Source organism: Melanerpes formicivorus, unplaced genomic scaffold, assembly GCF_026170545.1.
Source record: "Melanerpes formicivorus ecotype bairdi unplaced genomic scaffold, bMelFor1.0.p_v2 SCAF_18, whole genome shotgun sequence".
NCBI lineage: Eukaryota > Metazoa > Chordata > Aves > Piciformes > Picidae > Melanerpes > Melanerpes formicivorus.
In genome coordinates this window covers 3134195-3160816 of record NW_027142370.1, presented here as the reverse complement: position 1 = coordinate 3160816, position 26622 = coordinate 3134195, and the positions used below count along the sequence as shown (strand labels likewise).

Below are 26622 nucleotides of genomic sequence, written 5' to 3'. Positions count from 1 at the left end.
GTGTCCCCCCAGCCATACCCCCACTTTGAGCTGTGCCCCCTGCAGCCACATCCATCCCACCCCTGCTGTACCCTGCCAGCCATGCACACACCACCCCCCCACCCCGCCATGTATGTCCCCTCACCCCCCCGGTGTACCCCCCCAGCCATTCCCCCGCTTTGTCTCTTGCCCCCTCCCCCCATGTGTCCCTCTCCCGCTGTTGTCCCCTCCTCCAGCCATGTGGTACCCCCCAGCCATGTGTGTCCCCCTAGCCGTGCCCCCACCTCGGGCTGTGCCCCCCTCTGCCCCCAGCCACGACCCTGCTGCACCCCCCAGCCACGACCCTGCTGCACCCCCCAGCCATGTGTGTCCCCAGCCGTGACTCTGCTGCACCCCCCAGCCATGTGTGCCCCCTAGCCGTGCCCCCACTTCGGGCTGTGCCCCCCTCTGCCCCCAGCCACGACCCTGCTGCACCCCCCCAGCCATGCCCCCACTTGGGGCCATCTATTCCCCTCCCCAGGCCGTACCCCCCCGGCCATGCCCCCCCCTCTTTGGGCCGTGCCCCCCCCCAGCCCGGTGTCCCCGCCCCGCCCGGGCCCCGCCCCTGCCTCTTCCCTGTTATTTTTCGAATATAAATAGGGGCGGCGGCAGCGCGCGCCCGGCCGGGCCCCCCTCCTCCCCCCCCCCTTCGCCCCGAGGGAAACCGGGCACCGGGTACGGGGCACGGCCCGCCGGGGGAAGCACGTAAAGCTTTCCTAGCTATCTTAATTAAGCCCGGCTTGATTGGATTTTGCCCTACCCCCTCTAACCCCCCCCCGTCCCCTGCAGCCTCCCCGCGATGGCAGCGCGGGGCGGCCCCGGGCCCCGCGGGCTGGCGGTTGTGGCACCGATCGCCGTGTCGCCAACAACCATGTCGCCGGTCAGCACCTTAGCGCTGGGCATGGACAACCTGGCGGGGCTGGGCAGGTGAGTGGCACCTAGGGTAGAGGGGCTGGGGAAGAGGGGGGGGATCGTCCCACGCGTGGGTGCTGTTGTGTTCTCCCCCCCCCGCCTCCCCGCGCTGTCCCGTGGCGGTATGGGGGGGTTGGGGAGGGTGGTCGTGGGGTGATGGGACGCTGCCCCGTGGCGGGGGTGTCCCCAAGGGCTGACACCCCCCATTCCCCGCCACTCCTTGCAGCCACGGGGACACGCCGAAGCGGCGGGTGGCGGGGCTGTCCCTGCAGGGCCGTTGGGCTGGCAGGGACGTGGCTCCCGGCTCGGTGGCCCCGGGCTCCTCCCGGGATTCCGTGTCCTCCGAGTCCTCCGACGCGGGTGAGTACCGGCGGAGGGGGGGGGGTGGGGGGGGATCGTGGTGCTGGGTGCTGCCTGCCGCCCCGAACCCCCGGGGCTGGGGCTGCGGGCTGTGCTTCTGGCAGTGGGACGTGGGGGGAGGGGGTTCCCGCATGTGGGGAGGGGGGTGGGGGAGTTGCGGGGGGGGGGAGGTTCTTGGGGTGTGCGTGGGAGCCCCCGCGAGTGCGCCCCGCCGGGCGTTTGGCCCCGCGCATGCTGCAGGCTGGGAATCGAAACCGGGATTCTCCCGCGAACTGGGAACCCAGACCGGGATTTTCCTTGGGGCTGGGATTCCAAACTGAGATTGCCTTCGAGCTGGGGCTACAGGATGGGACTTCAGACTGGGACTTCATTCAAACTGGGACTTCCTTCAAACTGGGACTTCCTCCTTGGCGCTTCTGGCCGCAGCTCCTTCCCCTCGGTGTCCCGTCCAGCTCCCCGCCTCCCCCCCCCGTGGCCTTTCTCTCCTGGGGCTCAGACATGAGCCATGCCGATGGGGTTCCTGGTCAGGCTGACATGGGACGTCCTGGGTAGTCCCCAGGGCAGTGCCACCCCGTTTGCTATGCCATGGGAGTGGGGGAGAGTCCTTCCCCATAAGCACCCAGTGGGTGCCATTGGCCGTGGGACCCTTCCCATTGCAGCCCAGCCGGGATGGGGGGTGGTGCACATCCTGCAAAGGACCCTCTAGGATCGGGTCCTGGGGGTAAGACATGGCTGGGTCCCCAGTGGGGCCCAAACCTCCCTCCCAACCGGTGCTACCCCTGCCCCTTGTTCTTGCAGGAGTGGGGCTGGACTCCCCCACGCAGGAGGACCCCGTGGCGCTGGAGGAAGTGTGAGTGTCCCTTGTCCTCCGTGTCACATCCACCTCCCCTCGCCCCTCTGGCTGCTTCCCTTGTCCCATGCCTTCCCCAGCCCCGGGGGCTGTCCCTCTTCCCCTTTGTCTCCACCCCGCCCGGGGCTGCCCACCTTGTTCTGTGCAGGGGCTGAGGGGTGCTGTGCCAGCTGCTCCCCCAAGCCCCCCTCACGCCGGTGCCTTTTGTCACCCTGTCCCCAGCCGTTGGCAGAGCCCAGCCCCGACAGATGTGCTGGTGAATGAGTAACTGGGGGCAGATGGTGGTGCTGGAGCAGCTGTGGGGGTGTGCTCAGCTATGGGGGGCCGCGCCAGCCCCCGTCCCGCCGGCGTGGCCAGATGGCGGCCGGGCAGCGTCCCAGTGTCCCCAGCACGCCCAGCATCCCGCGGCAGGGGCGGGGGTGGGCATTTACATACAGGTGGAGAGCGGCAGCCGCTGCCAGCCGTCGCCGCCGCCTTTGTCTGGGCCAGAAGAGAGGTCAGCAGGGGGCCCTGGACCACCCCGGCGGTGCTGCTTCCAGCCCATTCCCCGCCCAGGGTTGGGGTTCCCCCAGTCTGAAACCAGTGGTGTCCAGATGGGTTTTAACCCTTTGTGGGGCTGAGATGGCTCCCAGCACCTCATCACCAGGGCTTCTGGGCTGCTCCGGGGGTGCTGCCCCCCCTCCCTAATCTCATTTTTCATCTCCTGGCAGTTTCGAGAAAGCAGTGCAGGAAACTGGGAGAGTTCTCAAAGAGTGAGTGAAGAAGCTGGCCCTGCCCCCAGACCCTAAAGCCGGGCTGTCCCCACGCCCACATTGGCCCTGCCCCCCAAAGCCCCCCAAATGCCAGGCTCTGTCACCTGCCTGTTTCTGTTCCCAGACCTGAAAGCCAAACTCTCTTCATGCCCAGGCTGTCCCTGTCCCCAAACCCAAGGCTGTCCCTGTGCCCTTACTGTCCCCATCCCCAGAACCAAAAGCCAGGCTCTCCCTGTACCCTGTTTGTCCCTGTCCCCAGACCTGGAAGGCAAGCTGTCCCCGAAGCCAAGGCTGTCCCTGTCCCCACAGCCAGGCTGTCCCTGTCCCCTCCTCAGGCTCGGGACTGTCTGACCAGGGGTGTTGCTCAGCATCTGGAGCTTTTGCTGCCCCAGGGTCCTTTGGGGAGCTGTGCCAGCTCTGGGGAGGTCTTGCCCCGCTGTGGGGCTCATGCCAGCCTGGTGTTGGGGGTGGCACCACCAGCCCAGGCCACCTTCTCTCACTCCCTGCTTTTCTTTCCCTGCTTCCTGCAGCAACAAGCTCTTTATCCGGAGGATCCAGTCGCTGCCGGTGAGTCCTGGGGGCTCTGCAGGGCTGAGCTGGGGGGGAATGCATCCTGCTGCACCCTGGGATGATGCAGCTGGGGGAGCAGAGTGGCTGTGCAGCCCTCTCACCCCCACAACCTGCCCCACAGCCACGGCTCCTGGGGGCCAGCCCAGCCCTGAAGAACATCTCCCACGCCCGGGAGTTCAACGGCTGTGAGAAGAGAGGCTGGAGGGAGCCTGAGGACACGGTGAGGGGGGCAGCAAGGCCGGGGGGGAGCCGAGGAAGGGGCAAGGGGGTGCTAACGCAGTGCCCCCTCCCTGCAGGAGGGCTTTGTCTTCAAGAAGCCCCAGAGGCCAGGTCAGCGTGGCCGGCTGGCCGCCGGCGATGAGAGCGTGGGGAAGGATCGCTTTGCACAGAGACTTGGCTCTGCACCTGACTTGCTGGTGAGAGGGGCTGGAGGGGGCTCTCTGGGGGTGGTCCAGGGCTGGGGGTCCTGCTGCATGGGCTGCTAAGCTGGGACCTGCTGTTCCAGCCTCCTTGTTTGCCCTGGGGAACTGTCATTGTGGAGCAGAAGGGGCTAGGGGGATGGGAACTGGGGAGGAACTCCTGCCTCCACACAGGGCTGGAGCAGGGCTGTCCCCACTCCTGAGACATGTGTTGTGTCCTCCCCAGTTTGACACCCCTGAGAAGGAAAACGTCCCCAAAGGTGAGAGCCCCATTGTCCTCCGCCGGTGCTCCTTGACCTCCTCCATGTCTGAGGAGGAAGATGATGGCTTCATGGAGATCCTGGATGAGGAGGAGATGAAGGTAGGGGTTTGGATGGACCCTGGGCATGGGTTCCATCCCTGAGCAGGATGGGGCAAGAAGCAGCTGGGTGGGACTCATCCATCCTCTCTTTTCCCTGTGGTCCCTGGCAGAGCGATGGTGACGTGCCACAGGGGATGGAGAACCTGCTGACTGCGCCGCTGGTGAGGAAGGAGGAGGCAGAGCCGGTATGTGGGAGCCTGGAGGGCTTCATGGAGCCCCCCTGGGACATCCATGGTGGGGTGTGGCATGAGGGGTCTTTGGTGAAGGAGTTGGTTGGTGAGCCTGGGGGCCCAGGGCAGCCTGATCTGGTTGAGGATGTCCCTGGTCAGACTGGATGAGCTTTGGTATCCCTTCCAGCCTGGACCATTCCATGGTTCTCTGGTTCTGTGACTGTGTGGCTCGGGCTGCTCCCGGGTGGGGCGGGGCGGTGCTGGGGCGGTGCCGTGGCGGTGCCGGTGGCGGTGCCGTGCCGGTGCCGTGCCGGTGCCGTGCCGGTGCCGGCGGGCAGCAGCGTGACGCCGTGTCTCCGCGCAGTGCGGCACGCGGCGCGGGAAGTGCCGGCAGCTGTTCCGCTCGCCCTCCATGCCCAGCAGCGTCATCAGGCCCATCCTGAAGCGCCTGGAGCGGCCCCACGACAGGGACACCCCCGTCAAGACCAAGCGGCGGAAGAGCGTGGCCGGGACCCCCGGCGAGGAGGCGGCGGCGGAGCCGGTGGGTGAGGCGGGGGGGGGAGGTGTCCTTGCCGTGGTCCAGCCTGGCCCCCGGCCTGGCAGCCTCCTGTGGTGGCAGCGCTGGCTGAGGAGAGGAGGGCAGGGCAGTGGGGGTGCCAGCTTCAGCTGGGCTTCAGGTGCTCCCCCGTAGCATCCTCCCGGGGAAGCTTGGGAGGCGTGGGGTGGATGGAGGCTTGGCTGAAGGACAGAGCCCAGAGGGTTGTGACTGCTGGTGCAGAGCTTAGGTGGAGGCCTGCAGCTCGCATGGTGTGCCCCAGGGCTTGGGGCAGGGTCCAGTTTTGTTCAACATCTTCATTCAAGGGGACCTGAGTGAAGGGACACAGTGGCCCCTCAGGCAGTGTGCTGGTGGTGCAGAGCTGGGAGGAGTGGCTGACACGCAGCCAGGCTGTGCTGCCAGCCACTGAGACCTGGGCAGGCTGCAGGGCTGGGTGAGAGGAACAAGGTGAAGGTCAACAAGGGCAAGTTTAGGGTCCTGGACATAGGAAGGAACAGCTTCCTGCAGCAGGACAGGAGGTTAGGAGCTGGGAGTGCTGCTGGAGAAGTTCACCATGAGCCAGCAGTGGGCTCTGGTGGCTGAGAAGGCCAATGGTCTCCTGAGGTGCCTTCAAGAGAGTGTGGTCAGCAGGTTGAGGAAGGTTCTCCTCTCCTTTTACTCTGCCCAGGTGAGGCCACATCTGGAGTATTGGCTCCAGGTCTGGGCTCCCCAGTTCAAGAGAGACAGGGAACTACTGGACAGAGTCCAACAGAGACTACAAAGATGCTGAGGGGCCTGGAGCTGCTTTGTGAGGAGCAAAGGCTGAGAACCCTGGGGATGAGAGCCTGCAGAAGAGCAGCCCCAGAGGGGAGCTGAGCAATGCTCAGCAAGAGCTAAAGGGCAGGGGGCAAGAGGCTGGGGCTAGACTCTGCTCAGTGGTGCCCAGGGACAGGACAAGAGGCAGGGGGCACAAACTGCAACCCAGGAGGTTCCATCTGAACGTGAGGAGAAAATTCTTTGCTGTGAGGCTGCTGGAGCCCTGTCTCAGGCTGCCCAGAGAGGCTGTGGAGTCTCCTGTGGAGAGCTTCCAACCCCCCCTGGCCATTGTGCTGCTGGGCAAGCTGCTGTGGGTGCCCTGCTGGAGCAGGGGGGTTGGACAGGGTGATCTCCAGGGATCCCTTCCACCCCCTACCATGCTGGGCTTGGGGGATTCTGTGCCTGTGCCATGCCCCAGAGCCCCTGCTGATGCCAGGGGGGTGTCTGTGGTCTGTGTCCCTGCAGAAAGCGAGGCTGCTGCGCTCCAGGTCCTACTGCCAGGAGGAGATCGAGAACCTGCTGGCCAACGACCACCGAGAGCTCATTGGGGACTTCTCCAAGGTAGGACCCTGGGAGTGCTGTGGGTCTGGGGGTGCTGCCTCTCCACCCTTCCCCTGAAACAGAGGGATCACCAGCACTGGTGCCTGAATGCAGCTGGTGGCCTGTGCTGGGGGACAAAGGGGCTTGGGGCTGTGACTTTCCAGGCTCTAGCAGACTGAGAGCCCAGTTGTTGCTCTTCCAATGCCAGCCCTGTGCCATTGCCACATCAGGCTGGGTAGATTGGTCCCCTCCCAGGGGAGCAGACCTTGCAGGCAGGAGGTCTTCTGGGTTGTGGAGGAGTTGGTGACAGGATGGAACAGATCCTGACCCAGCCTCCTGCTTCTTCTCCAGGCTTATGTCCTGCAGACAGTGGAAGGGAAGCACCAGGACCTGAAGTACATTTCCCCTGAAATGGTAAAGGCAAAGCAGCCTCCTCTGCCCAAATCCAGCCCCCTGTGTGTCCCCCTCCTTGGTGACAGGCTTCCCCCCCACAGATGGTGGCTGTGCTGACAGGGCAGTTCAGCAGTCTCATCGAGAACTGTGTGATCGTGGACTGCAGGTACCCCTACGAGTACGAGGGAGGACACATCAAGGTGAGAACCGTCCCTGGCCTGGGCATGGGGTGGAGGGGTTCTCAAGTCATCAAACCTCAGAAGGGTTGACCCCACCCAGAGGCCTTAAGCAGCCTCCCAGAGGTGCTGAGCTGCCCCTGAGAGGGTTTGAGGAGACCCCCACAAAGGTCCTGAGCTTCTCACAGGGGTTGAGCAACACCCCCAAAGGTGTTGAGCCCCAAGGTGCAGGAGGAATGCTGATGGTTGAAAGGAGGGAGGGGTGATGGTGCCCCTGCAGATAGGGTTGGGGGGATGCTGAGGGCAGCATTCTGAGCCCCTTTGCCCCTAGCTGAATCAAGGGGCAGGGGGGAGATGAAGGTTCCTCCTCTCCCTCCCCAGGGGGCTGTGAACCTGCCGCTGGAGCGGGACGTGGAGGAGTTCCTGCTGAAGAAGCCCATCGTGCCCTTCGATGCCAGCAAGAGGGTCATTGTCATCTTCCACTGTGAATTCTCCTCGGAGAGGGGGCCCAGGATGTGAGTTTGGGGCCCTGGTGGACAGCCCCCCAGCATGGCCACATGCTGGCTCGGTGCCAATGCCCTGCCCCCACCCCCTGCCCCGCAGGTGCCGCTTCGTCAGGGAGAAGGACCGAGCCTGCAACGAGTACCCCAACCTCCACTACCCCGAGCTCTACGTCTTGAAGGGGGGCTACCGAGAGTTCTTCCCCCAGTACCAGGTGAGCCACCTCCTTTATTTCATCCCTCTGTGTGAGAAGGGGGGCCCTGGGCTGGGAGAGAGGTGCTAAACCTCTTTCCCCTTCCCCAGGCTCCACCCTGGGCAGGGGAAGAGAGGTCTGGCTCTGGGCATCCCCTGTGGGCCGGTACCTGCAATGTTTGGAGGGGGTGGGTTTGCCCCTGGGGGGGTGTGGGACGTTCCCACCCACAATGTGAGTGCTGATGGTGGTCATGGTTGCCCAGAGCCACTGTGAGCCCCAGGACTATCGGCCCATGCACCACGAGGACTTCAAGGAGGACCTGCGCAAGTTCCGCCTCAAGAGCCGGACCTGGGCAGGGGAACGCAGCAAGCGGGAGCTCTACAGCCGCCTCAAGAACTTCTGATGGGCCTGGGCGTCCCCACGCAGCCCCCCACCCCTCCCTGGGGACCCCCTTCCTTCCCAGGAGACCCCCTTCCTTCCCAGGAGACCCTCACTGCTCCTGGGGCTACCATCAAGCACCATCTCCCAGCCTGGAACCTGGCCACCCCCTGCCCTCCTCTGCACAGTGCCCTTCAGAGCAGCAGGGCGGGCAGGGGGGCATGGTTGTGGTTTGACCCCTTTTCTTCAACCCAGAAAAGGGGTTAGGGTTTACCCTAACTGGTGGCTGGGGGTGGGTGTAGCAGAGGATGGGGACATGAGAGTCCTGGGACTGTTCCTAAGTCACTGCCAGGTTCAGCCTTCCTCTGGGGCCTGAGCCAAGGGACTCCCCTCCCCTTGCACCCTGGGCCAAAGAGGGGACTGTGCCAAACCTGAGAAAGCCACCTGAGCCCTGGGATGGTCATGGAGCTGGGCAGACCCCCTCTGGGGCTGGGTGCCCCTCAGGGAGGGTGAGGAGTGGCCCAGGAAGGGTTTAATTGGCAGAATTAGCTGCAAAGCACTTAAAGCTCCTCTGCAGCTGAGTGGGTGCTGCAGGGGTGGGTGTGGGGGGGTGCCCCTCATAACTGTCACTGACTGCTTCAGCCTGGGGTTGTTTGGGGGGGTTGGACCCCTTATTTAGTTTGTTCTCTGGTTAACTGTGGGGCAGGAGGGGCTTCACCCTGCCCCTGGATCTGGGCAACCCCTTGGGCTACCGTGGTGTGGGGCAAGCACTTGCCTGGAAGGGGTGAGCCGGGGAGGGTGGGCAGCGTGTCCCTGGCCCAGAACTGCCACCCTGGGGCTGTCCTCATGTATTCTGTTCTTTGGCTTTTTGTAACACTTGTTTAAAGACTCCTCCTTCAGGAGGGAGAACAAACCCCTGTCCTGCTCTGTGACTGCACCACAACGTGAAGGGGCTGCAGGAGTTTGGTGTCCCTGGCATAGCCCAGAGACAGCTGTGCCCTGGGCTGGTCCCCAGCGGTGTGGGCTACAGGGGCAGGGAGGGGATTCTGCCCCTCAGCTGAGACCCCCCCCTGCAGTGTTGGGAGTCAGCTCTGGAGTCCTCAGCACAGCACCAACAGGGACCTGTTGGAGTGGGGCCAGAGAGGCCACAGCAATGCTGGGAAGGCTGGAAACCCTCTGCTGTGAGGCCAGGCTGAGAGAGTTGGGGGGTGTTCTGCCTGTGAAGGCTTCAGGGAGACCTTCTGGTGGCCTTTCAGTGCTTAAAGGGGAAGGCAGCTCCTCATTGGAGGCTGGTGAGACCCTGGCCAGCGGGGTGGTAGATGCCCCATGGCTGGCACCGTTCCAGGTCAGGTTGTTTGGGGTTCTGAGCATGCTGCTCCCTGCATCCCTATCCCAGACTTCCGCCTTCCTCTTCCGCCCCCCGGCTGCTCGCCGCCAGTCAGCGCGCGCCCGCGTCGTCTCGGCCAATCACGGCGCGCCTCTCCCGTGCAGTGGGTGGGCCCCGAGTCGCCCCCGCCGCCCAACCAATCCCCGCCGCCTCTGCCCGCTCAGCGGCCAACCCGCGCCCGTCCCGCGAGCCGCGCCAATCCCCGCGGAGCCCCGCGGCCGCTGCTGACCAATAGCAACTCGCGGGAGGAGCGAGTTGGCTCCGCTCCGCCCCGCCCCGCAGGACCGGGCGCGGGCCGGGGGGTCCCGCCGCGTTGCCATGGTGCGCGCGCTCGTGCTGCTGGCGCTGGGCGGGACCGAGACCCCCGGCCCCGCCCCTTCGGGCCGCGCCCCCTGCCGCGTGCTGTACGCGCGAACCTTCGGAACCCCTCCCGAGCCGGGGACCCCCCCCCGGCAGCGCCTTCGCCGTAAGGAGCAGCTGCTGGCCGTGGCCAGGTACCGGGGACCCCCTGCCACCCACCCCGGGGATGCGGCTGGGATCGGGCTGGGATCCTCCCCTCGTGGCACTCTCTGCCTCCCTGGGACGTCCCCCTTCCGTGGGACACCCCCATCGCGGCACCCTCCCTCGCCGTGGGACCCTATCCTCCGCGGGAGCCTTCTCTCGGTGGTCCCTCCTCTTCCGTGCGCCCTCCCGGTCCAAGGGACCCTTCCTTCCTGGGGATGCTGTGCCCGGTGGGACCCCCTGCACTATGACCCTCCCCTTCCTGGAACCCCCAGATTTATGATCCCGCCCCCCCCCCCCCCCAGTCTTCCTGAGCCCCTTATGGTGGTGGCACCCCACTCCCTTGGACTTCCTTGGGGGCTCTGGGCTCAGTGGGACCCTCAGCATTACCCCCTTCCTGGGACCCTCAGGGTGGTGACACCTCCCTCTTCCATGGGACCCCCCTCTCCTTCATGGGGATGCCAGGACCTTCATGCCACTTGGGGGGCGCAGAGCTTGGCAAGACCCCCAGGGCCGTGATCCCACGGCCCTGGGGGTCTTGCCAAGCTCTGCCTCCCCCCCCCCAAATGGTGACCAACCTAAACATGGGGCTGGGGTCTCCCTTCTCTTCCAGACAAGTGGCCTCCCAGTGCCGGCTCCTCCAGTCCTCCTCAGCTCGCCCCTTGTCCCCCCAACTCCCCCAGCTCCCAGACGACCCCATCCCTCTCCAGGACGCCCCGGGGGGGCTTTTCCAGCTGCCCCCTGGCGACCCCTTCCCCGAGAGGGTGACAGTGGCCTGGCTGTCGGTGGTGGCCATCGCCTTGGCCTTGGTTTGTGACCCCCAGGAGAACCTTTCGCTGGCCGAGATCACCTTACGCCGCTTGGCTCCTCGTTTGCTCCACTCCCTGCACCTCCTGGGCCCCGGTGCTGATGTCCTGCTCCGACCCGAGGTGGCTGATGGCCTCCTGGATCGGCTCCTGCCTCATGGGGAGATGCTTTTCCTCAACCAGCACTTCCTCCAAGCCGTAGACCGAGAGTTGGGCATCAAAATAGGTCGTTGAGCTGAGACTCAGCATCGTGCAGAGACCGGGGGGGGGTGGAAGGGGGCTGAGCCCCAAGGGGGATGGCCCAGAGCCAAGTGGCTTGAGAATAAAAGAGCAAAGAGCCACCAAAAGAAAGAGCAAGGTCGAGTCCATTGCTCCCTCTCGATGCCTTCTAGTGCAAGGGAGAGTTGGAACTCAGTGATCTTGGAGGTCCTTTCCAACCCTAAGCATTCTGTGGAGCAAGAGGTCTGAGGGGCACCAAGTGTTGTGTCCACGGTTAGGAAGCGTGGGGGTGGCTGAGGGGACAGTGAGGTTGGCTTGGGACCTGGCTGAAGGACAGAGCTCAGCAGTGCAGGCAGGGCTGGAGCTCACCTTGGCCCTCCCTGGCTCCTGGGACCTGGCTGAAGGACAGAGCTCAGCAGTGCAGGCAGGGCTGGAGCTCACCCTGGCCCTCCCTGGCTCCTGGGACCTGGCTGAAGGACAGAGCTCAGCAGTGCAGGCAGGGCTGGAGCTCACCCTGGCCCTCCCTGGCTCCTGGGACCTGGCTGAAGGACAGAGCTCAGCAGTGCAGGCAGGGCTGGAGCTCACCTTGGCCCTCCCTGGCTCCTGGGACCTGGCTGAAGGACAGAGCTCAGCAGTGCAGGCAGGGCTGGAGCTCACCCTGGCCCTCCCTGGCTCCTGGGACCTGGCTGAAGGACAGAGCTCAGCAGTGCAGGCAGGGCTGGAGCTCACCTTGGCTCTCCTGGCTCCTGTCTTACTCAGCATCTTCGTGGGTGAGGTGGGTGAAGGGGCAGAGGTGAACCCTCTGTTGATGGTACAGAACTGGCTGTGCCCCTGGGCAACCTGCTCTGGGTGCCCTGCTTCAGCAGGGGGGGTTGGGCTGGATGATCTCCAGCCATGGTCCCTTCCAGCCATGCTGGGAGCCCAGGATGAAAATCCGTCTGGGCTGGGTCTTGCTGGCCGTGGTGCCAGCTGGGCACACTTGTGGGTGCTGCACAAATCTGCCCCTCCCGTGCCCCTTGCAGGACCCCCCCGACACGAGAGCTTGATGCCAACAAAGGTGCCCAAGGCTGGGGGGCGCCTGGCCTCGTTCTGGGTGGGGGTGGAGCCGATGCCCCCCGGGCAGGGCGGGCGAGAGGCAGGCGGAGGAGGTGCGGCGGGAGTGGTTTAATGGCAGCTGGGCAGGGGGCTCCGGGTGCGGGGGTGGCACCGGCATGCAGGAGGCACTGGCAGCATCGTGGCCTGGGCATGAGTCTGGGAGCTGCCCCACGTCGAGGGGGAGCAGAGGTCCCCGGGAGGGTCATCCAGGCAGGGCAAGGGACTGGTAGTGTGGCTGGCAGCGAGGTTGGCATCGGATGCAGCGGTGTGGCTGGCAGCATGGCTGCCGGTGGATCTGGCACCGTGGGCGTCCCCGTGGCTGGCACCGTGGCGTCAGGGTGGCATCAGGCTCCTCTTGCAGATCCAGGGGAAGGAGAAGTTGCAGTTGTGGTCGTTCCAGAGCCCGTTGCCAACAGGGTGGATCTGGGCGCAGCTCTCCTGGCCCCACCGCCCGTGGTCGGTGCTGTCCGGCTGCCCTGGCGCCCAGAAACTGCCAGAGCTGGGGTCAGTGTGTGTGGGGGGGTGTGCCAGAGGTGCCAGGCACCCCCTGGTTCCCCCCAACCCCCCTGCTCACCTGTGGGCCTCAGAGTAGGTGGTGCCATCCACCCAGCGCCAGGAGCTCCCTGGGCCAGTGGCCTCCAGACCGATCCAGTACGACCCTCCCCGTGCCTCCCGTGCCAGGTAGTCCTGTGGGGCAGGGCATGGGGGTGGGCAAGGAGGCACAGCAGGGGGCAGGGGCAGGACAGGGCTGTGGGCAGGAGGAGGTGTTGATGGGTGCCCAGGCAGGAGGGTGCATGGGTAAGAGAAAGGTATCAAGGGGTGCATGGGCAGGAGGGTGCCCAAGCAGGAGGTGTCAAGGGGTGCATGGGCAGGAGGGTGCCCAAGCAGGAGGTATCAAGGGATGCACGGGCAGGAGGGTGCCCAAGCAGAGGGTATCAAGGGGTGCACGGGCAGGAGGGTGCCCAAGCAGGAAGTGTCAATGGGTGTGTGGGCAGAAGGTGTCAGCGGGCGCTGTGCCCGCCGGGGGCCGTGCCCGCCGGGGGCCGTGCCCGCTGGGGGGTGCCAGCCGCCTGCCCACCTGCTCGTCGGCGCTGGTGACGGAGGTGAGGTGCGAGTGCGCCGAGCGGCAGGCAGCCTCTGCGTCCACCCAGCCCTTGCGGTCGGCCGAGAAGAAGTAAATCATCCCCTCGTGGTACCTCCAGCCCAGCGACAGCCCCTGCAGCCACTGCCCTGCGGAGGGGGCAGCCCTGGGTCAGGGTGCCAGCTGCCCGGGCCGGGGGCGCTCGGGGATGGCTGCCAGCCCCGCTCCCAGGCACCTTACCGAGCCGGTCCTTGCGTCTCTGCGCCGCTGCTGGGCTCTCGATGAAGCTCGGGGGACCTGCCGTGGGGTCAGGGAGAGGAGATGGCAGTGGTCTGGTTGGCATCACGGGCAGGGGACAGTAGCTGGGGGGCAGGGGTTGGGGACAGGGGCTGGGGACAGGGTAGGAGGGCAGGGGCTGGGGACAGGGAAGGGGGGCAGGGGTTGGGGACAGGGGTTGGGGAGAGGGAAGGAGGGCAGGGGCTGGGGGCAGGGACTGGGGACAGGGAAGGAGGGCAGGGACTGGGGACAGGGAAGGGGGGCAGGGGTTGGGGACAGGGGTTGGGGAGAGGGAAGGAGGGCAGGGGCTGGGGGCAGGGACTGGGGACAGGGAAGGGGGGCAGGGGTTGGGGGCAGGGGTTGGGGACAGGGGCTGGGGACAGGGAAGGAGGGCAGGGGCTGGGGACAGGGGCTGCAGGCAGGACATAGGGATAAAGGCTGGGGACAGGCAATGGGGACAGAAGTTAGGGACAAGGGCTGGGGACATTGAAGATAGGGAACAGGGACAGGGTCCGGGGAGAGGAAAGGGAGGGCAGGGGTACAGAGAGCAGCCCACAGGGTCCCACTCACTGTTGGGGTCTGGCAGCCCAGAGGTGCCAGCTGCTGCCAGCTCTGCCCGCGCTGCCCACAGCTCCGCCTGGCTCTGCACATCTGCCCCACGGCGACACAGAGACCTCATAACTGCTCACAGCACCATCAGCCCCAGCTCCACAGCTGCCCCCACCACAGCCCCTGCCCCACAGCACCACAGGCCCACAGCTGCTCCCACCACCACCACGTGGTGATTAGAGGAGCAGAGGGCTGGAGCTGCTCTGCTCTGAGGGCAGGCTGAGGCAGTTGGGGCTGTGCAGTCTGGACAAGAGAAGGCTCCCAGGAGACCTAACTGTGGCCTTGCAGCGTCTGCAGGGGGCTACAAGAAAGCTGGGGAGGGACTTTTGAGGGTGCCAGGGAGGGATAGGGCTGGGGGGGATGGAGTAGAACTAGAAGTGGGGAGACTGAGCTTGGATGTGAGGAAGAAGTTGTTCCCCATGAGGGTGGTGAGAGCCTGGCACAGGCTGCCCAGGGAGGTGGTGGCAGCCTCAGCCCTGGAGGTGTTTGCAGCCAGGCTGGAGGTGGCTGTGAGCAATCTGCTGTGGTGTGAGGTGTCCCTGCCCATGGCAGGGGGTTGGCACTGGCTGAGCCTTGAGGTCCCTCCCAGCCCTGCCAGTTCTGATTCTCTCTGTCCCCCTGCCCCACATCACCACAGACCCCACAGCCGCTCTCATCACCACCATGTCCCCCTGCCCCACAGCACCATGGACCCCCCATAGCTGCCCCCCCCCCCGCTGCCCCCAGCACCTCTGCCCAGGAGGGCAGAGGGGTGCCAGGGGCTCTCTCCCCACCCCCCAGCAGCCCCGTGGCTGGGCACAGCCCGGTGGCACTTACGCAAGGCGATGATGACAGCGAGAGCAGCTCCCAGCACCAGGACCACCCCCGTGCCCACCGCCAGCACGGTGCCCACGGCCCAGCGGGATGTGCCTGGGCGGGACCTGGGCGCTGGTGCTGCGGAGGAGAAGCCAGAGACGCCCTCAGCCCCCCTGGCACTGCCAGGTGAGGGGGGTTTGAAATGACTCCCCACCGGGAGAGGCGCTGGGCAGGGGCAGAGGTACACCCCCACGCCCTCCCCCTGCCCCCCAGCGTGCCAGGGTGCCAGGGCTCACCTCGGGGGGGGCTGGGTGGGTAGTGGATCTGCAGGGTCTCGTACAGGTCTGGTCCCCCGGCGGCCATCCCTGGGGAGCTGCTTCCTGCTGGAGCCTTGGCACGAGCTGAGAGTGCCAGGAAAGGGAAGCCAGCAGCTGGGCAACCCCCCCACAGCCTGTGGGTGTCAGTTCCTGCTGCCAGGCAGGGTGTCAGGCGTGTGCCCCCCCGCCCCGGGTGGCATCATCTGCTGACGAGTGGCACCTGACCGCCACTGGCGCCCTGGGTTTGTCCCTCAGCTATTTGTGTCTCCCACCCTTGGGGGCAGAAGTTGTTGGGGAGATCCCTGAATACCAGCAGGGAACCAGCTTCTCACCATCCTCATCATCACCACCATCATCACCATCATCATCACCACCATCATCATCATCATCATCATCATCACCATCATCATCATCATCATCATCACCATCATCATCATCATCATCATCCAGGGATTGGGAGAACCCCTGAAGCCCAGGAGGGAGCCAGTTCCTCACCATCATGATGATGATCATCATCATTAATTGAGGGAAGCCATGAACTTCAGCAGCAAACCAACTCTTCCTCCTCATCATCACCATCCTCCTCCTCCTCCTCATTGTTCAGGGATCAAGGGGACCCCTGAACTCCAGGAGAGAGCCAACTCCTCCTCCTCCCCATCATCATTTGTGGGTCCACCTCCAAGGAAGGCTCCATCCCAGCTGTGGTGCCCACCCCCAGGCAGGGTCCATCCCAGCTGTGGTGTCCATCCCAGCTGTGGTGCCCACCCCCAGGCAGGCTCCATCCCAGCTGTGGTGTCCATCCCAGCTGTGGTGTCCATCCCAGCTGTGGTGTCCATCCCAGCTGTGGTGCCCACCCCCAGGCAGGCTCCATCCCAGCTGTGGTGTGTTCAGGGACACAGCAGCACCCAATCCATGAGCTACACTGAAGTCCTGAGCGGGGTGGGACGTCAGAGGACAGGAGGATGCGGGCAGGGGCTGTGGTGTTGTGAAAGAGGGTGAGTCAGGGCTGGGGTTCCCATCACCAAGAGCTGGATGGTGCTGGAGAAGTGACCAAAGGAAGAGGAAGCAGCCGGGCAGGAGGAAGGAAGCTTCGGCTGTGGCTTGCACAAGCAGCAAATGAGGGGCACAGCATGTCTGGAGGTGGAAGAGCCCCACCAGGACCACCCCTGTGAGGAGCAGGGAGCTGGACTCAAGGATCTGGATGAGTCCCTTCCAACTGGGCATTCCCTGCGAGTCTTTGACTACCTCAGGCTCCACCGTGGGCTGCAGGCAGGACTTGGTGACTTGTGCTCAACTCACTCCACATGGAGCCTAAGTCCCAGCCAGTGGGGCTGCTCTCCAGCCCCTTGTCCTCCAGTTTCTAGATGTAGCCTTGTGCCAGGTGGGGAAGCTGGCACCTGCTCTAGATGAACTCCATGCAGCTGGTGATTGCCCAGTCTCTGCTCTGCCCAGACCTCCCTACCCTGGATGGAGGTTTAGTATCATCACCAAACTGCTGTGATGCCCACACCACCGCACCCCTGGGTTCCTCCCTGTGCCCATCAGACCATCCTTGTGCCCACTGAGCCACCTGGTGGGACGGTGCCTGAGCCCAGACCCTGCGGTGGGACTCGTGCTGTGCTGGCTGGGGGAGCTCTGGAATTTGGCACCAGCCTCTCCTCTTGGCATCCCTGAGCAGAGCAAGAGCTGCTGCCCGTGCCACCAGCAGCAGGGCTGGGGCTAGATGGGATCCCCACTGCTGTCACTGCGGCTCTGCAGCCAGCAGCGTGGCAGCTGCGGGTCCCCTCTTGCCCTGGCGCCCCTCCAGAGAGGGATTTGGCTGCATCCTCACCCCAGGGGCTCCTGGGTTCCTCACTGTGCTCGTGGCAGTGCACCAGGGCAAGTCCTGCACCATAGCCCTGAGGACGTGGCGATCCCAGGGACATGGAGACCTCCAGGAGCCCCGCCAGTCCCATGGGACCCCTCCAGCCCCAGCTCACCCCAGGGAGCCCCAGCTCACCCCAAAGGACCTCATCTGGTCCCAAGGGATTTGAAGCGACCCCTGAGGGCCCCAGACAATCCTTGAGGCCCTCCTGGGCGCAGGGGACCCCGTCTTGCCCCAGGGGACCCCAGCCTTCCGCAGCACCCCCCCATTCCCCTATCAAAATGGCAGCCAGAGCCTGCCCTCACCGTCTGCCCACACCCAAGATGGCTGACGCGGGGCTGGGCGATGGTGTGACGTCACGCGGAGGGCTGCCCCTCTCGCCATGATGGCCCCGCCTCCCACCCCATGCCCATACCCAGGATGGCGGAAGACAGCGCGAAAAAGTGTGCCGTGCCCTCTTCTAAGATGGCGGTTCTGGCGTCAGCGCGGCGCCCAGGCGCAAAGCCTCTCTGCTACACGCTGTGCGTAAGGGGCGGAGCGGGAGAAAGCGAAAGTGGCGGAAGGACCGGAACGGCGGTGGCCGTTCCCGAAGAGGGAACGGAGAAGGGAACGGGAGCGAAAGCGAGAGGGGGCCAGTCGCCGGCGGGAGGCGGCCGCGCAGACAAGCTGGGATCGGAGCGAGCGCCCCCTGCCGGCTCGGCGGATCCCGTCGGGGTAGCCTCGGGGGGTCCCCTCTGTCCCCTCCCGAGCCGGGAGCGGGACTCGGGGACCCCCCGTCCCGCGGGCCATGGCGCGGCTGGAGGCGGTGGCTAACGTGGCTCTGAGGGTGCCGGGGCTGGCGCTGCTGGACCTCCTGTACCGCTGGGACGCGGCGGCCATCGGCGAGCTGCTGCGGCCCCGCCGAGGGGACCCCCCTTTCCTCCGAGCCCCCGCCCTCCGGGCTGCCTGCGGTCTGGGTGAGGGCTGCGGCGCGATGGGGACACCCCGAGGGGGCAGGCTGGGCGCACCCTGAAGGACACCCCGGGAGTGGACAGGCTGGGGACACCCCGGTGTGGGACAGACTGGTGACAGGAGTGGGCATGGCTGGGGACGTAGTGAGGACATCCCAGGGATGACCAGGATGGGGATACGGCAGAGCATGCCAGGGCTGGGTAGGATGGGGACACAGACACCCTAGAGATGTCCACCTTGAGGACACAAGGGGACACCCAGGCCCTGGCCAAGCTGGCTCCACGAGGGGACACTCCAGGGCATGTCCACGTTTGAGGACACCCCAAGGGCTGGCCATGTTAGTGCTCTTGCTGTCCCAAGCCCTGCTGACCCCCCTTGACGTGAGACTGTCCCCGTGGGGCCATCTCACCCTGCTGTCCCCCCTCCTCGGCAGGCCACATCCTGTGCCTGGTGGTGCTGGTGCTGCCGGTGCAGTCCCTGGTGAAGCTCTACCTGCACCTCCTCACCGCCCTGCTCCTTGCCTTGGGGCACACAGCGGCCAGGTGAGACTCGGGACCCCTAGGGGGTAACTGTCCTGGGGGGAAGTGGGGCGCAGTGGTGGGGGGCTGGGGACTCAGCCACTGTCCTCACAGGGACTACATCCGCCGGGAGCTGGAGTTTGGTGACCAGGGTGCTGTGTACCACGACCCTGCGGCGCTCAGCCGCCTTGCCACCACCCTTGCAGGTGAGCCCCCCCTTCAAAATGTCCCTTGCCACCCCAAAATCGCTGCCCCACAGACAGGCTGTTGGCCTCCTGGAGTGTCCCTTGCCCACCTAATGGAGTTTGAGCCCCCAGGTGTCCCTTCCCTCTGACGTGTGCTCTGAGCCCACCAAAGGCTCCTGCCGTTGGGGTGGCACTGGGCAGGGTGAGGGTCTCCAGCTCCAGGAGCTGTGACCCTGTGGGATGTTTGTTGGATGACAGTGACAGATCCGAGCCCCCACCTGGCTCTGACCTCCTTTCAGGTTGCTGCAGAGAGCCAGGAGGTCTCCCCTCAGCCTCCTCTTCCCCAGGCTGAACGCCCCCCGCTCCCTCGGCTGCTCCTCACCAGCCCTGTTTTCCAGACCCTTCCTTGCCCTGCTCTGGGCACCCTGCAGCACCTCGACGTCCTCCTGGCAGCGAGGAGCCCACACTGATGCCTGTCCCTGTGCCCTCAGGCCAGCTCTGCCTGTGTGCCCTCTGCTCCCTGCTGATGCGCAGCCGGCAGCCCTGGCTGTTCGGTGCCCCCGCGCTGCCAGCCCTGGCTCGGCTCTGCGGCCTGCCCCTCCGTGCCCTGCCCCTGCTCGACGCCTTCGCCACCACCCTCACCACCCTCCAGGTGCTCTATGTCCTCGCCTCCCACGTCCTTGTGCCCTTCCAGCTGGCTGCTGCTGCCTGCCGGCAGATCGCCCAGGTCAGAGGGGTAGGGGGCTGGGAGGTGGGAGGCTGTGGGGCAGGGGGCTGCAGCGATGGGGGCTGTGGGATGGGGGCTGCAGAGCTGGGGTCTGCAGGGTTGGGGGCTGTGGGATGGGGGCTGCAGAGCTGGGGTCTGCAGGGTTGGGGGCTGTGGGATGGGGTCTGTAGGGTTGGGGGCTGCAGGACGGGGGGCTGTGGGATGGGGGCTGCAGCAATGGGGGCTGCAGGGTTAGGGGCTGTGGGATGGGGGCTGCAGCGTTGGGGGCTGTGGGATGGGGGCTGCAGCAATGGGGGCTGCAAGGTTGGGGGCTGTGGGATGGGGGCTGCAGCAATGGGGGCTGCAAGGTTGGGGGCTGTGGGATGGGGTCTGCAGAGCTAGGGGCTTCAGGATTGGGGGCTGTGGGATGGGGGCTGCAGCAATGGGGGCTGCAGGACTGGGGGCTGTGGGATGGGGGCTGCAGCAATGGGGGCTGGGGGACAGAGGGTCCAATGCTGAGCCTGGCTTGGTGCAGGGTAGCTGCAGGGCTGTCCCCTCACACAGCTGCGCCCCCCCCCACCTCCCCTGTCCCCTGTGTGTGGGGGGTGCTGAGGGGCAGCCCCACAGAGCGTCCATCCTCCCAGGCCCTGGAGCTGTCCCGGCTGGTGGCACTGGGGGTGTCCCTCTGGAGCCAGCTGGCCGTCCCGCTCCTCTTCCTCGTCTTCTGGCTGGCGCTCTTCACCCTCCGCCTCTCGGCCTTCCTCACCTCTTCCAGCAGCCCCCTGGCCCAGCAGGGCCTCCTCTTCCTCCTCCTCAGCAGGTAGAGACTGCAGTGTGGGGCAGGGGGTGGTGGAGCTCATCCTCACTCAGGCAGGGCAGTGGGGGGAGGATGAGGAGGGCTGGGCTGTGGCTGCAGCCCCAGCAGGGCTCTGGGAGGAGGATGAGGAGGGCTGGGCTGTGGCTGCAGCCCCAGCAGGGCTCTGGGAGGAGGATGAGGAGGGCTGGGCTGTGGCTGCAGCCCCAGCAGGGCTCTGGGAGGAGGATGAGGAGGGCTGGGCTGTGGCTGCAGCCCCAGCAGGGCTCTGGGAGGAGGATGAGGAGGGCTGGGCTGTGGCTGCAGCCCCAGCAGGGCTCTGGGAGGAGGGTGAGGAGGGCTGGGCTGTGGCTGCAGCCCCCACTCAGCCCAGGCTCGCCGGCAGCGCGGCCGAGTGCTGCAGCACTCCCTACTCGCTGGTCGGCCTCACCTTCACCGTCTCCTACCTCGCCCTGGCTGTCCTCAACCTCTGCAAGTTCTACCTGCTGGGCTTCAGTGCCTTCCAGAACGGCAATGTCATGCACAGGTGAGCCCTGGCATGGGGCTGGGGTGGGCATCTCTGGCCCCAGCTGGCACAGAGCTGCAGAATGGGTTGGGTTTAAGGTGGTGGATGCCAGCACTGCCAGGGCACCACTGAGCCCTCAGCACCACAGCTTTGAAACCCCTCCAGGGATGGGGACTCCACCACTGCCCTGGGCAGCCTGGGCCAGGCCAGGCCAACCCTCAAGGGGAAGAAATTGTTCCTCATGGCCAACCTAAACCTCCCCTGGTGCAACTTGAGGCCATTTCCTCTTCATCCTTAGGAGAAGAGACCAAGCCCCAGCTGGCTGCAGCCTCCTTTCAGGGAGCTGTAGAGAGCCAGGAGGTCTCCCCTCAGCCTCCTGTCCTCCAGGCTGACCAACCCCAGCTCCCTCAGCTGCTGCTCACCAGGCTTCTGCTCCAGACCCTTCCCCAGCTTCCTTGCCCTGCTCTGGACACACTCCAGCACCTCAGTGTCCTCGGAGTGAGGGTCCCAAAACTGAACCCAGGATCTAAGGTGTGGGTCTGTCTCACCAGTGCCCATTACAGGGCACAATCCCTGCCCTGCTCCTGCTGCCCACACCATGGCTGATCCAGACCAGGGTGCTGGTGACCTTCTTGGCCACCTGGGCACAGAGTGGCTCATGTTCAACCAGCTGCTGATCAGCACCCTCAGGTCCTTTTCTGCCAGGCGCTTTCCAGCCACTCTGCCCCAAGCCTGGAGCGTTCCTGAGGTTGATGTGACCCAAGTGCAGGACCTGGCACCTGGCCTCCCTGCTGGCCTGGGCCCTCTGAGCCTCCCTGCTGGCCTGCTCCCTCTGAGCCTCCCTGCTGGCCAGGTCCCTCTGAGCCTCCCTGCTGGCCAGGTCCCCCTGAGCCTCCCTGCTGGCCAGGTCCCTCTGAGCCTCCCTGCTGGCCTGGTCCCTCTGAGCCTCCCTGCTGGCCTGGGCCCTCTGAGCCTCCCTGCTGGCCAGGTCCCTCTGAGCCTCCCTGCTGGCCAGGTCCCCCTGAGCCTCCCTGCTGGCCAGGTCCCTCTGAGCCTCCCTGCTGGCCTGGTCCCTCTGAGCCTCCCTGCTGGCCTGGGCCCTCTGAGCCTCCCTGCTGGCCAGGTCCCTCTGAGCCTCCCTGCTGGCCAGGTCCCCCTGAGCCTCCCTGCTGGCCAGGTCCCTCTGAGCCTCCCTGCTGGCCTGGGCCCTCTGAGCCTCCCTGCTGGCCTGGGCCCCCTGAGCCTCCCTGCTGGCCTGGTCTCTCTGAGCCTCCCTGCTGGCCTGCTCCCTCTGAGCCTCCCTGCTGGCCAGGTCCCCCTGAGCCTCCCTGCTGGCCAGGTCCCTCTGAGCCTCCCTGCTGGCCTGCTCCCCCTGAGCCTCCGTCCTGCTGCCATCTGCAGAGGTTCTGGGGGTCCCCTGGATCCCCTGTGCCTGATCACGGACAAAGAGATGGAGGAGAACTGGCCCCAGCCCTGCGCCCTGGGGATTGCCACGGGGGTGTCCCGAGCCCCCCCTGTGCCTGGGACAGGTGCCCCAGGGGGTGCCCAGGGCACGGCAGGGGCCCGTTGGCAGGGGCCCGTTGGCAGGGGCCCGTTGGCTGGTGCCCACAGCTGCCCACAGGGTGCCCCGCTGCTGGCAGGGGAGTGACGGAGGGCGTGACGCTGCTGCTGCTGGCGCTGCAGACAGGGCTGCTCGACCTGCAGATCCTGCAGAGGACCTTCCTCCTCAGCATCATCCTCTTCATCGTGGTGACCTCCACGCTGCAGTCCATGATCGAGATCGCCGACCCCATCGTGCTGGCGCTGGGGGCCTCCCGGAGCAGGTACCAGGAGGGGCAGCAGGGCCTGGCCCCCCCTGCCCCCCCTCGCCCTGGGAGCCAGCCTGGGTCCCTCCACCTCGCTCCCCTCTCTCCTCAGGCCCTCGCTGCCTGCTTTTGGGGCAGGGTGCGTGCCAGGGGAGGGGAGGGGCGGGTGGTGGTGCTGGGGTGGGCCTGGCCCCGCTGAGCTGTGCCTCCCCTAGGAGCCCCTGGAAGCACTTCCGCGGCGTCAGCCTGTGCCTCTTCTTGCTGGTTTTCCCTTGTTTCATGGCCTACAAGATCGCCCACTTCTTCCAGCTGGACTTCTGGCTGCTCATCCTGGTCTCCAGCTGCATGCTCACCTCGCTGCAGGTATGGCCTCCTCAGCCTGGCCTCCAGCTGCACGCTCAGCTGGCCGCAGGTGCAGCAGCCCCAGCCTCCCCCCCCCGGGGCTGGCAGCGCCCTGGGGCCCCTGCGGCTGGCTCTGGGAGCGCTGCGGGCGGGGGAGGGGTGCGGTTTGCCAGCTGCCCACCCTCACCGCCGTGCCATCCCCACCCCCCCCAGGTGATGGGCACCCTCTTCATCTACAGCCTGTTCATGGTGGAGCTGCTGCAGGAGCGGCCGCTGGAGCGGATGGACGAGATCATCTACTGGGTGAACGCCGTCAGCAGGGTGCTGGAGTTCCTGGTGGCCCTCTGCGTGGTGGCCTACGGCACCTGGGAGTCCCTGCTGGGCGAGTGGAGCTGGATGGGAGCCTCTGTCATCATCATCCACTCCTACTTCAACGTCTGGCTGCGAGCCCAGTCGGGCTGGAGGAGCTTCCTGCTGCGCAGGGAGGCTGCCAAGAAGATCAACTCCCTGCCCCGGGCCACCGGCGGGCAGCTGCGGGACCACAACGACGTCTGTGCCATCTGCTTCCAGGTCAGGCCCTGTGCCCCCGCTGCCCGCCCCTCCGGGGACCCTGCCCCCCCCGGGACATCCTGTCCCTCTGCTGCCCACCCCTCTGGAGACCCTGCCCACCCAGGGACATCCTGTCCCCCCGCTGCCCACCCCTCTGGGGACCCTGCCCACCCAGGGACATCCTGTGCCCCCCTGCCCACCCCTCTGGGGACCCTGCCCACCCAGGGACATCCTGTGCCCCCCTGCCCACCCCTCTGGGGACCCTGCCCTCTGGGTGCCATCCTGTCCCCCCGCTGCCCACCCCTCTGGGGACCCTGCCCACCCAGGGACATCCTGTGCCCCCCTGCCCACCCCTCTGGGGACCCTGCCTGCTGGGTGCCATCCTGTGCCCCCGCTGCCCACCCCTCTGGGGACCCTGCCCACCCAGGGACATCCTGTGCCCCCCTGCCCACCCCTCTGGGGACCCTGCCCGCTGGGTGCCATCCTGTCCCCCCACTGCCCACCCTTCTGGGTCCCCTGCCCGCTGGGTGCCATCCTGTCCCCCCCTGCCCACCCCTCTGGGGACCCTGCCCACGGGGTGCCATCCTGTCTGTGCCCACAGGACATGCAGGTGGCAGTGGTCACCCCCTGCAGCCACTTCTTCCACGCCGCCTGCCTGCGCAAGTGGCTCTACGTGCAGGACACCTGTCCCCTGTGCCACCAGCCGGTGGCAGCGGTGCCCAGCGGTGCCAGCGGGCTGGGGGCCGTGCCGGCGCTGAACCACGGCCAGGAGGTGCCAGGGGGCTCGGGTGCCGGCGGGAGTCCAGCCCCAGCTCGGCACAGCGACGGCGCAGGGGACCCAGAGGACGGAGCTGGGGGCTGGGGGCGGTGCCGCCCTGGTGCCCAGCACCCGCCGCAGCCTCCTGCCGGCCCTCGCCTCGGCGCCAGGGACGATGAGGACTGCCAGCCTGGCCAGCGCCCCTCCTAGCAGCCCAGACTGCCAGCCCTGGTGCCAGGGTGCTGCTGTGGTGGCCGTGGTGGCGCTGGGGGGGCCAGGAGCCTGCGTGGCACCGGGGTGCCCGGGTGCCCAGGGACTCGTTTTGCAATAAAGCCGGAGCTGAAGCGGCTGCACCAAGGGCCAGGGCTGCTCCTCTCACCCACCCCTGCCAGCCTGCTGCCCCCTGCCAGCCTGCTGCCCCACTCCAGGCCCGTGCCATGTCCACAGCCTGTCCCTCATGGGCTCTGCTGTGGCAGGGGAAGGGTGGGCACTTAGTGGGCACCCAGTGGGCACCGATCTGCCTCTGGCCTTACCTCACTAGAGGGCAGGGGGGGTTGGGGTGGGGGGCTTGCTTGGGAGGTTTTGGGGTCCCCCTGGGGAGGTACAGCCTGGGCTTGGTCTGGGGTGGAGTGGCTCTGGCAGGGGAGGGTGTTGACTTCATGTGGGTCTGGCACAGGGTGGCAGAGATTGGGCATGGGATGATGTGGGCTTGGTGTGGGTCTGGCAGGAGCTTGGTATGCACCTAGCACAGGATGGCATGGGTCTGGCATGGGGTGGCACAGGTCTGGCACAGGATGGCATGCAGTTGGTGTGGGTCTGCCATGGGGTGGCACAGGTCTGGCACAGGATGGCACGGGCTTGCTGTGGGTTGCTTTTCCCAGCTCCAAGGCCAAAGCCCTGTTCCCATGCCTGTCCCTGTGCCACCTTGGGACCGAGGCTTCCCTCTGGGGCCACTGCCCAGCCCTGCCCAGGCCCCCACCATTGTCCCCCCCCCGGGAGGGCAGGTCTGGCTGTGCAGGGCTCCCCATCTCCCACTGCCAGGGCAGCCACCCTCCCAGGGGCACCAGTGCCAGGGCAGCCACCCTCCCTGCTGGGGGGGAGCCACCCTCCCAGCAGCAGCAGTGCTGCTGCAGGTCTCTGGGCTGGGGGTCCCTGGGGAGGTGGTGAGTGGGGGCCCCCCCTCCAGCCCAGCCCCACCCTGCACTTCCCCTGGTGCTGCTCCCCTGGGCCTGGATCCCATTAGCAGGCTGGGAGGAGAGACTGGTCTGTGGAATCCGGCTGGGGGTGGGGGCTGGGGGGAGCCCCCTCCCCTCTTCTCTCCCCCATCCTCCATAGCCAGCCCCTGCTCTGCCCCCAGCCCCTGCTGGAGCCGCCCGGGGGTCCCCGCAGGGATCCTCACCCTGGTGACCGAGTCGGGGGGGGGGACATGAGGGGGGTGCAGGCGCCCCCACCCCACTGCTGCGTCCCACAGGGGTTTGCTGGGGGCTTGCTGCGGTGGGAGGGGTGGGGGGGGGGGAGGGTGAGCATTCCTTCCCTTATCTCCAGCGGCCCCCCCCGGCCCTGCATCCCCCCTCCCCTCTCCTCCCCCCTCACCTCCCGCCTCGCTCTCTCCATTAGGGCCCATTAGCAGAGCGGTGCCAGGGAGGCTGGGTCCCCGTGGGCACAGTCCCGGGGGGGGAGGGGGGCACCCATCTGTCATGTCCCCCCCACCCCAGCACGGCTCAGCCCAGCTCTGCCTGGAAATGGGGGGCAGGGATCCCACTGCCCCCCTGCGCTGTGCCCACAGTGTGCCCAGCCCTGGGGTGTCTGGGTGGCATACGGGCATGGGGGGTGGGTGGACAGACAGACAGACACCTGGAGGGATGGATGGATGGATGGATGGATGGACAGAGGCTGGGATGGGCAGGGGCATGGAAGGATGGACAATGGCACTGGGATGGACATTGGGGGACGGACAGATGGACACTGGGATGGATGGATGGATGCTGGGGGATGGACAGATGGACACTGGGATGGATGGATGGAGGGATGGAGGGATGGAGGGATGGATGCTGGGGGATGGATGGATGGATGGATGGAGGGATGGAGGGATGGATGCTGGGGGATGGACACATGGACACTGGGATGGAGGGATGGATGCTGGGGATGGACAGATGGACACTGGGATGGATGGATGGATGCTGGGGATGGACAGATGGACGCTGGGATGGATGGATGGATGCTGGGGGATGGACAGATGGACACTGGGATGGATGGGTGGATGCTGGGGGATGGACAGATGGACGCTGGGATGGAGGGATGGATGGACACAGTGGGGTCCCTCGGGGGTGGGTACCTCCAGGAGGTGCTTGGGGTGGCTTTGGGACACTGCAGAGGGTGCAGCAGAGTCCTCTGGGCCAGCCCTGCAGGAGGGAGCCTCGGGGGACACAGTGAGGCCACTCTGGGGTACCTGGGGACCTGTTTGGGGTCTCAGGGGTGTCTCAGGGGGTCCACTGGGGTCGCCCAGGGCTGTCTCCAGGACTTGGAGATGTCTCCAGAGCCTCTCAGCATGCCCTGGGGTCTCCCCTGGGGGAGATGTCTCCGGGGAGCCTTGGTG

At 66.3% G+C, this 26622-nt stretch overlaps 4 protein-coding genes across 8 annotated transcripts; 3 read left to right on the top strand and 1 right to left on the bottom strand.

The window, feature by feature from the left end:
* The first annotated feature begins 653 nt into the window (after window positions 1-653).
* Window positions 654-8857, top strand: CDC25B (cell division cycle 25B). 2 transcript variants are annotated; one of them, XM_068149391.1, is made up of 16 exons: window positions 654-945; window positions 1157-1290; window positions 2089-2140; window positions 2851-2892; window positions 3423-3459; window positions 3584-3682; window positions 3759-3878; window positions 4108-4242; window positions 4353-4427; window positions 4777-4953; window positions 6229-6324; window positions 6655-6717; window positions 6798-6896; window positions 7254-7387; window positions 7476-7587; window positions 7829-8857. In XM_068149391.1, the coding sequence occupies exons 1-16, from the start codon at window positions 818-820 to the stop codon at window positions 7967-7969; spliced, it is 1644 nt and encodes a 547-aa protein (XP_068005492.1). In that variant the 5' UTR covers window positions 654-817; the 3' UTR covers window positions 7970-8857. The 2 variants fall into 2 exon arrangements, with proteins under 2 accessions (XP_068005492.1, XP_068005493.1); XM_068149392.1 differs by lacking the exon at window positions 2851-2892.
* A 729-nt stretch (window positions 8858-9586) lies between these two features.
* AP5S1 (adaptor related protein complex 5 subunit sigma 1) lies at window positions 9587-10996 on the top strand. Its single transcript, XM_068149398.1, has 2 exons — window positions 9587-9825; window positions 10446-10996. The coding sequence occupies exons 1-2, from the start codon at window positions 9650-9652 to the stop codon at window positions 10870-10872; spliced, it is 603 nt and encodes a 200-aa protein (XP_068005499.1). The 5' UTR covers window positions 9587-9649; the 3' UTR covers window positions 10873-10996.
* A 1010-nt stretch (window positions 10997-12006) lies between these two features.
* LOC137446612 (C-type lectin domain family 4 member F-like) lies at window positions 12007-15216 on the bottom strand. The gene is made up of 7 exons (XM_068149395.1): window positions 15010-15216; window positions 14735-14851; window positions 13880-13960; window positions 13274-13330; window positions 13031-13182; window positions 12527-12639; window positions 12007-12442 (listed from the first exon to the last, which is right to left on the bottom strand). Exons 1-7 carry the CDS (start codon window positions 15074-15076, stop codon window positions 12286-12288), a joined length of 744 nt encoding a protein of 247 aa, XP_068005496.1. The 5' UTR covers window positions 15077-15216; the 3' UTR covers window positions 12007-12285.
* A 2211-nt stretch (window positions 15217-17427) lies between these two features.
* Window positions 17428-24384, top strand: LOC137446608 (RING finger protein 145-like). Of its 4 annotated transcripts, none has more exons than XM_068149388.1 (10): window positions 17428-17850; window positions 18279-18387; window positions 18478-18569; window positions 19040-19275; window positions 19899-20074; window positions 20454-20594; window positions 22304-22396; window positions 22594-22741; window positions 22934-23290; window positions 23871-24384. In XM_068149388.1, exons 1-10 carry the CDS (start codon window positions 17682-17684, stop codon window positions 24234-24236), a joined length of 1887 nt encoding a protein of 628 aa, XP_068005489.1. In that variant the 5' UTR covers window positions 17428-17681; the 3' UTR covers window positions 24237-24384. The 4 variants fall into 4 exon arrangements, with proteins under 4 accessions (XP_068005489.1, XP_068005488.1, XP_068005487.1 ...); XM_068149387.1 differs by having other exon boundaries at window positions 22214-22396; window positions 22960-23290; XM_068149386.1 differs by having other exon boundaries at window positions 22214-22396.
* The last annotated feature ends 2238 nt before the right edge of the window (window positions 24385-26622 follow it).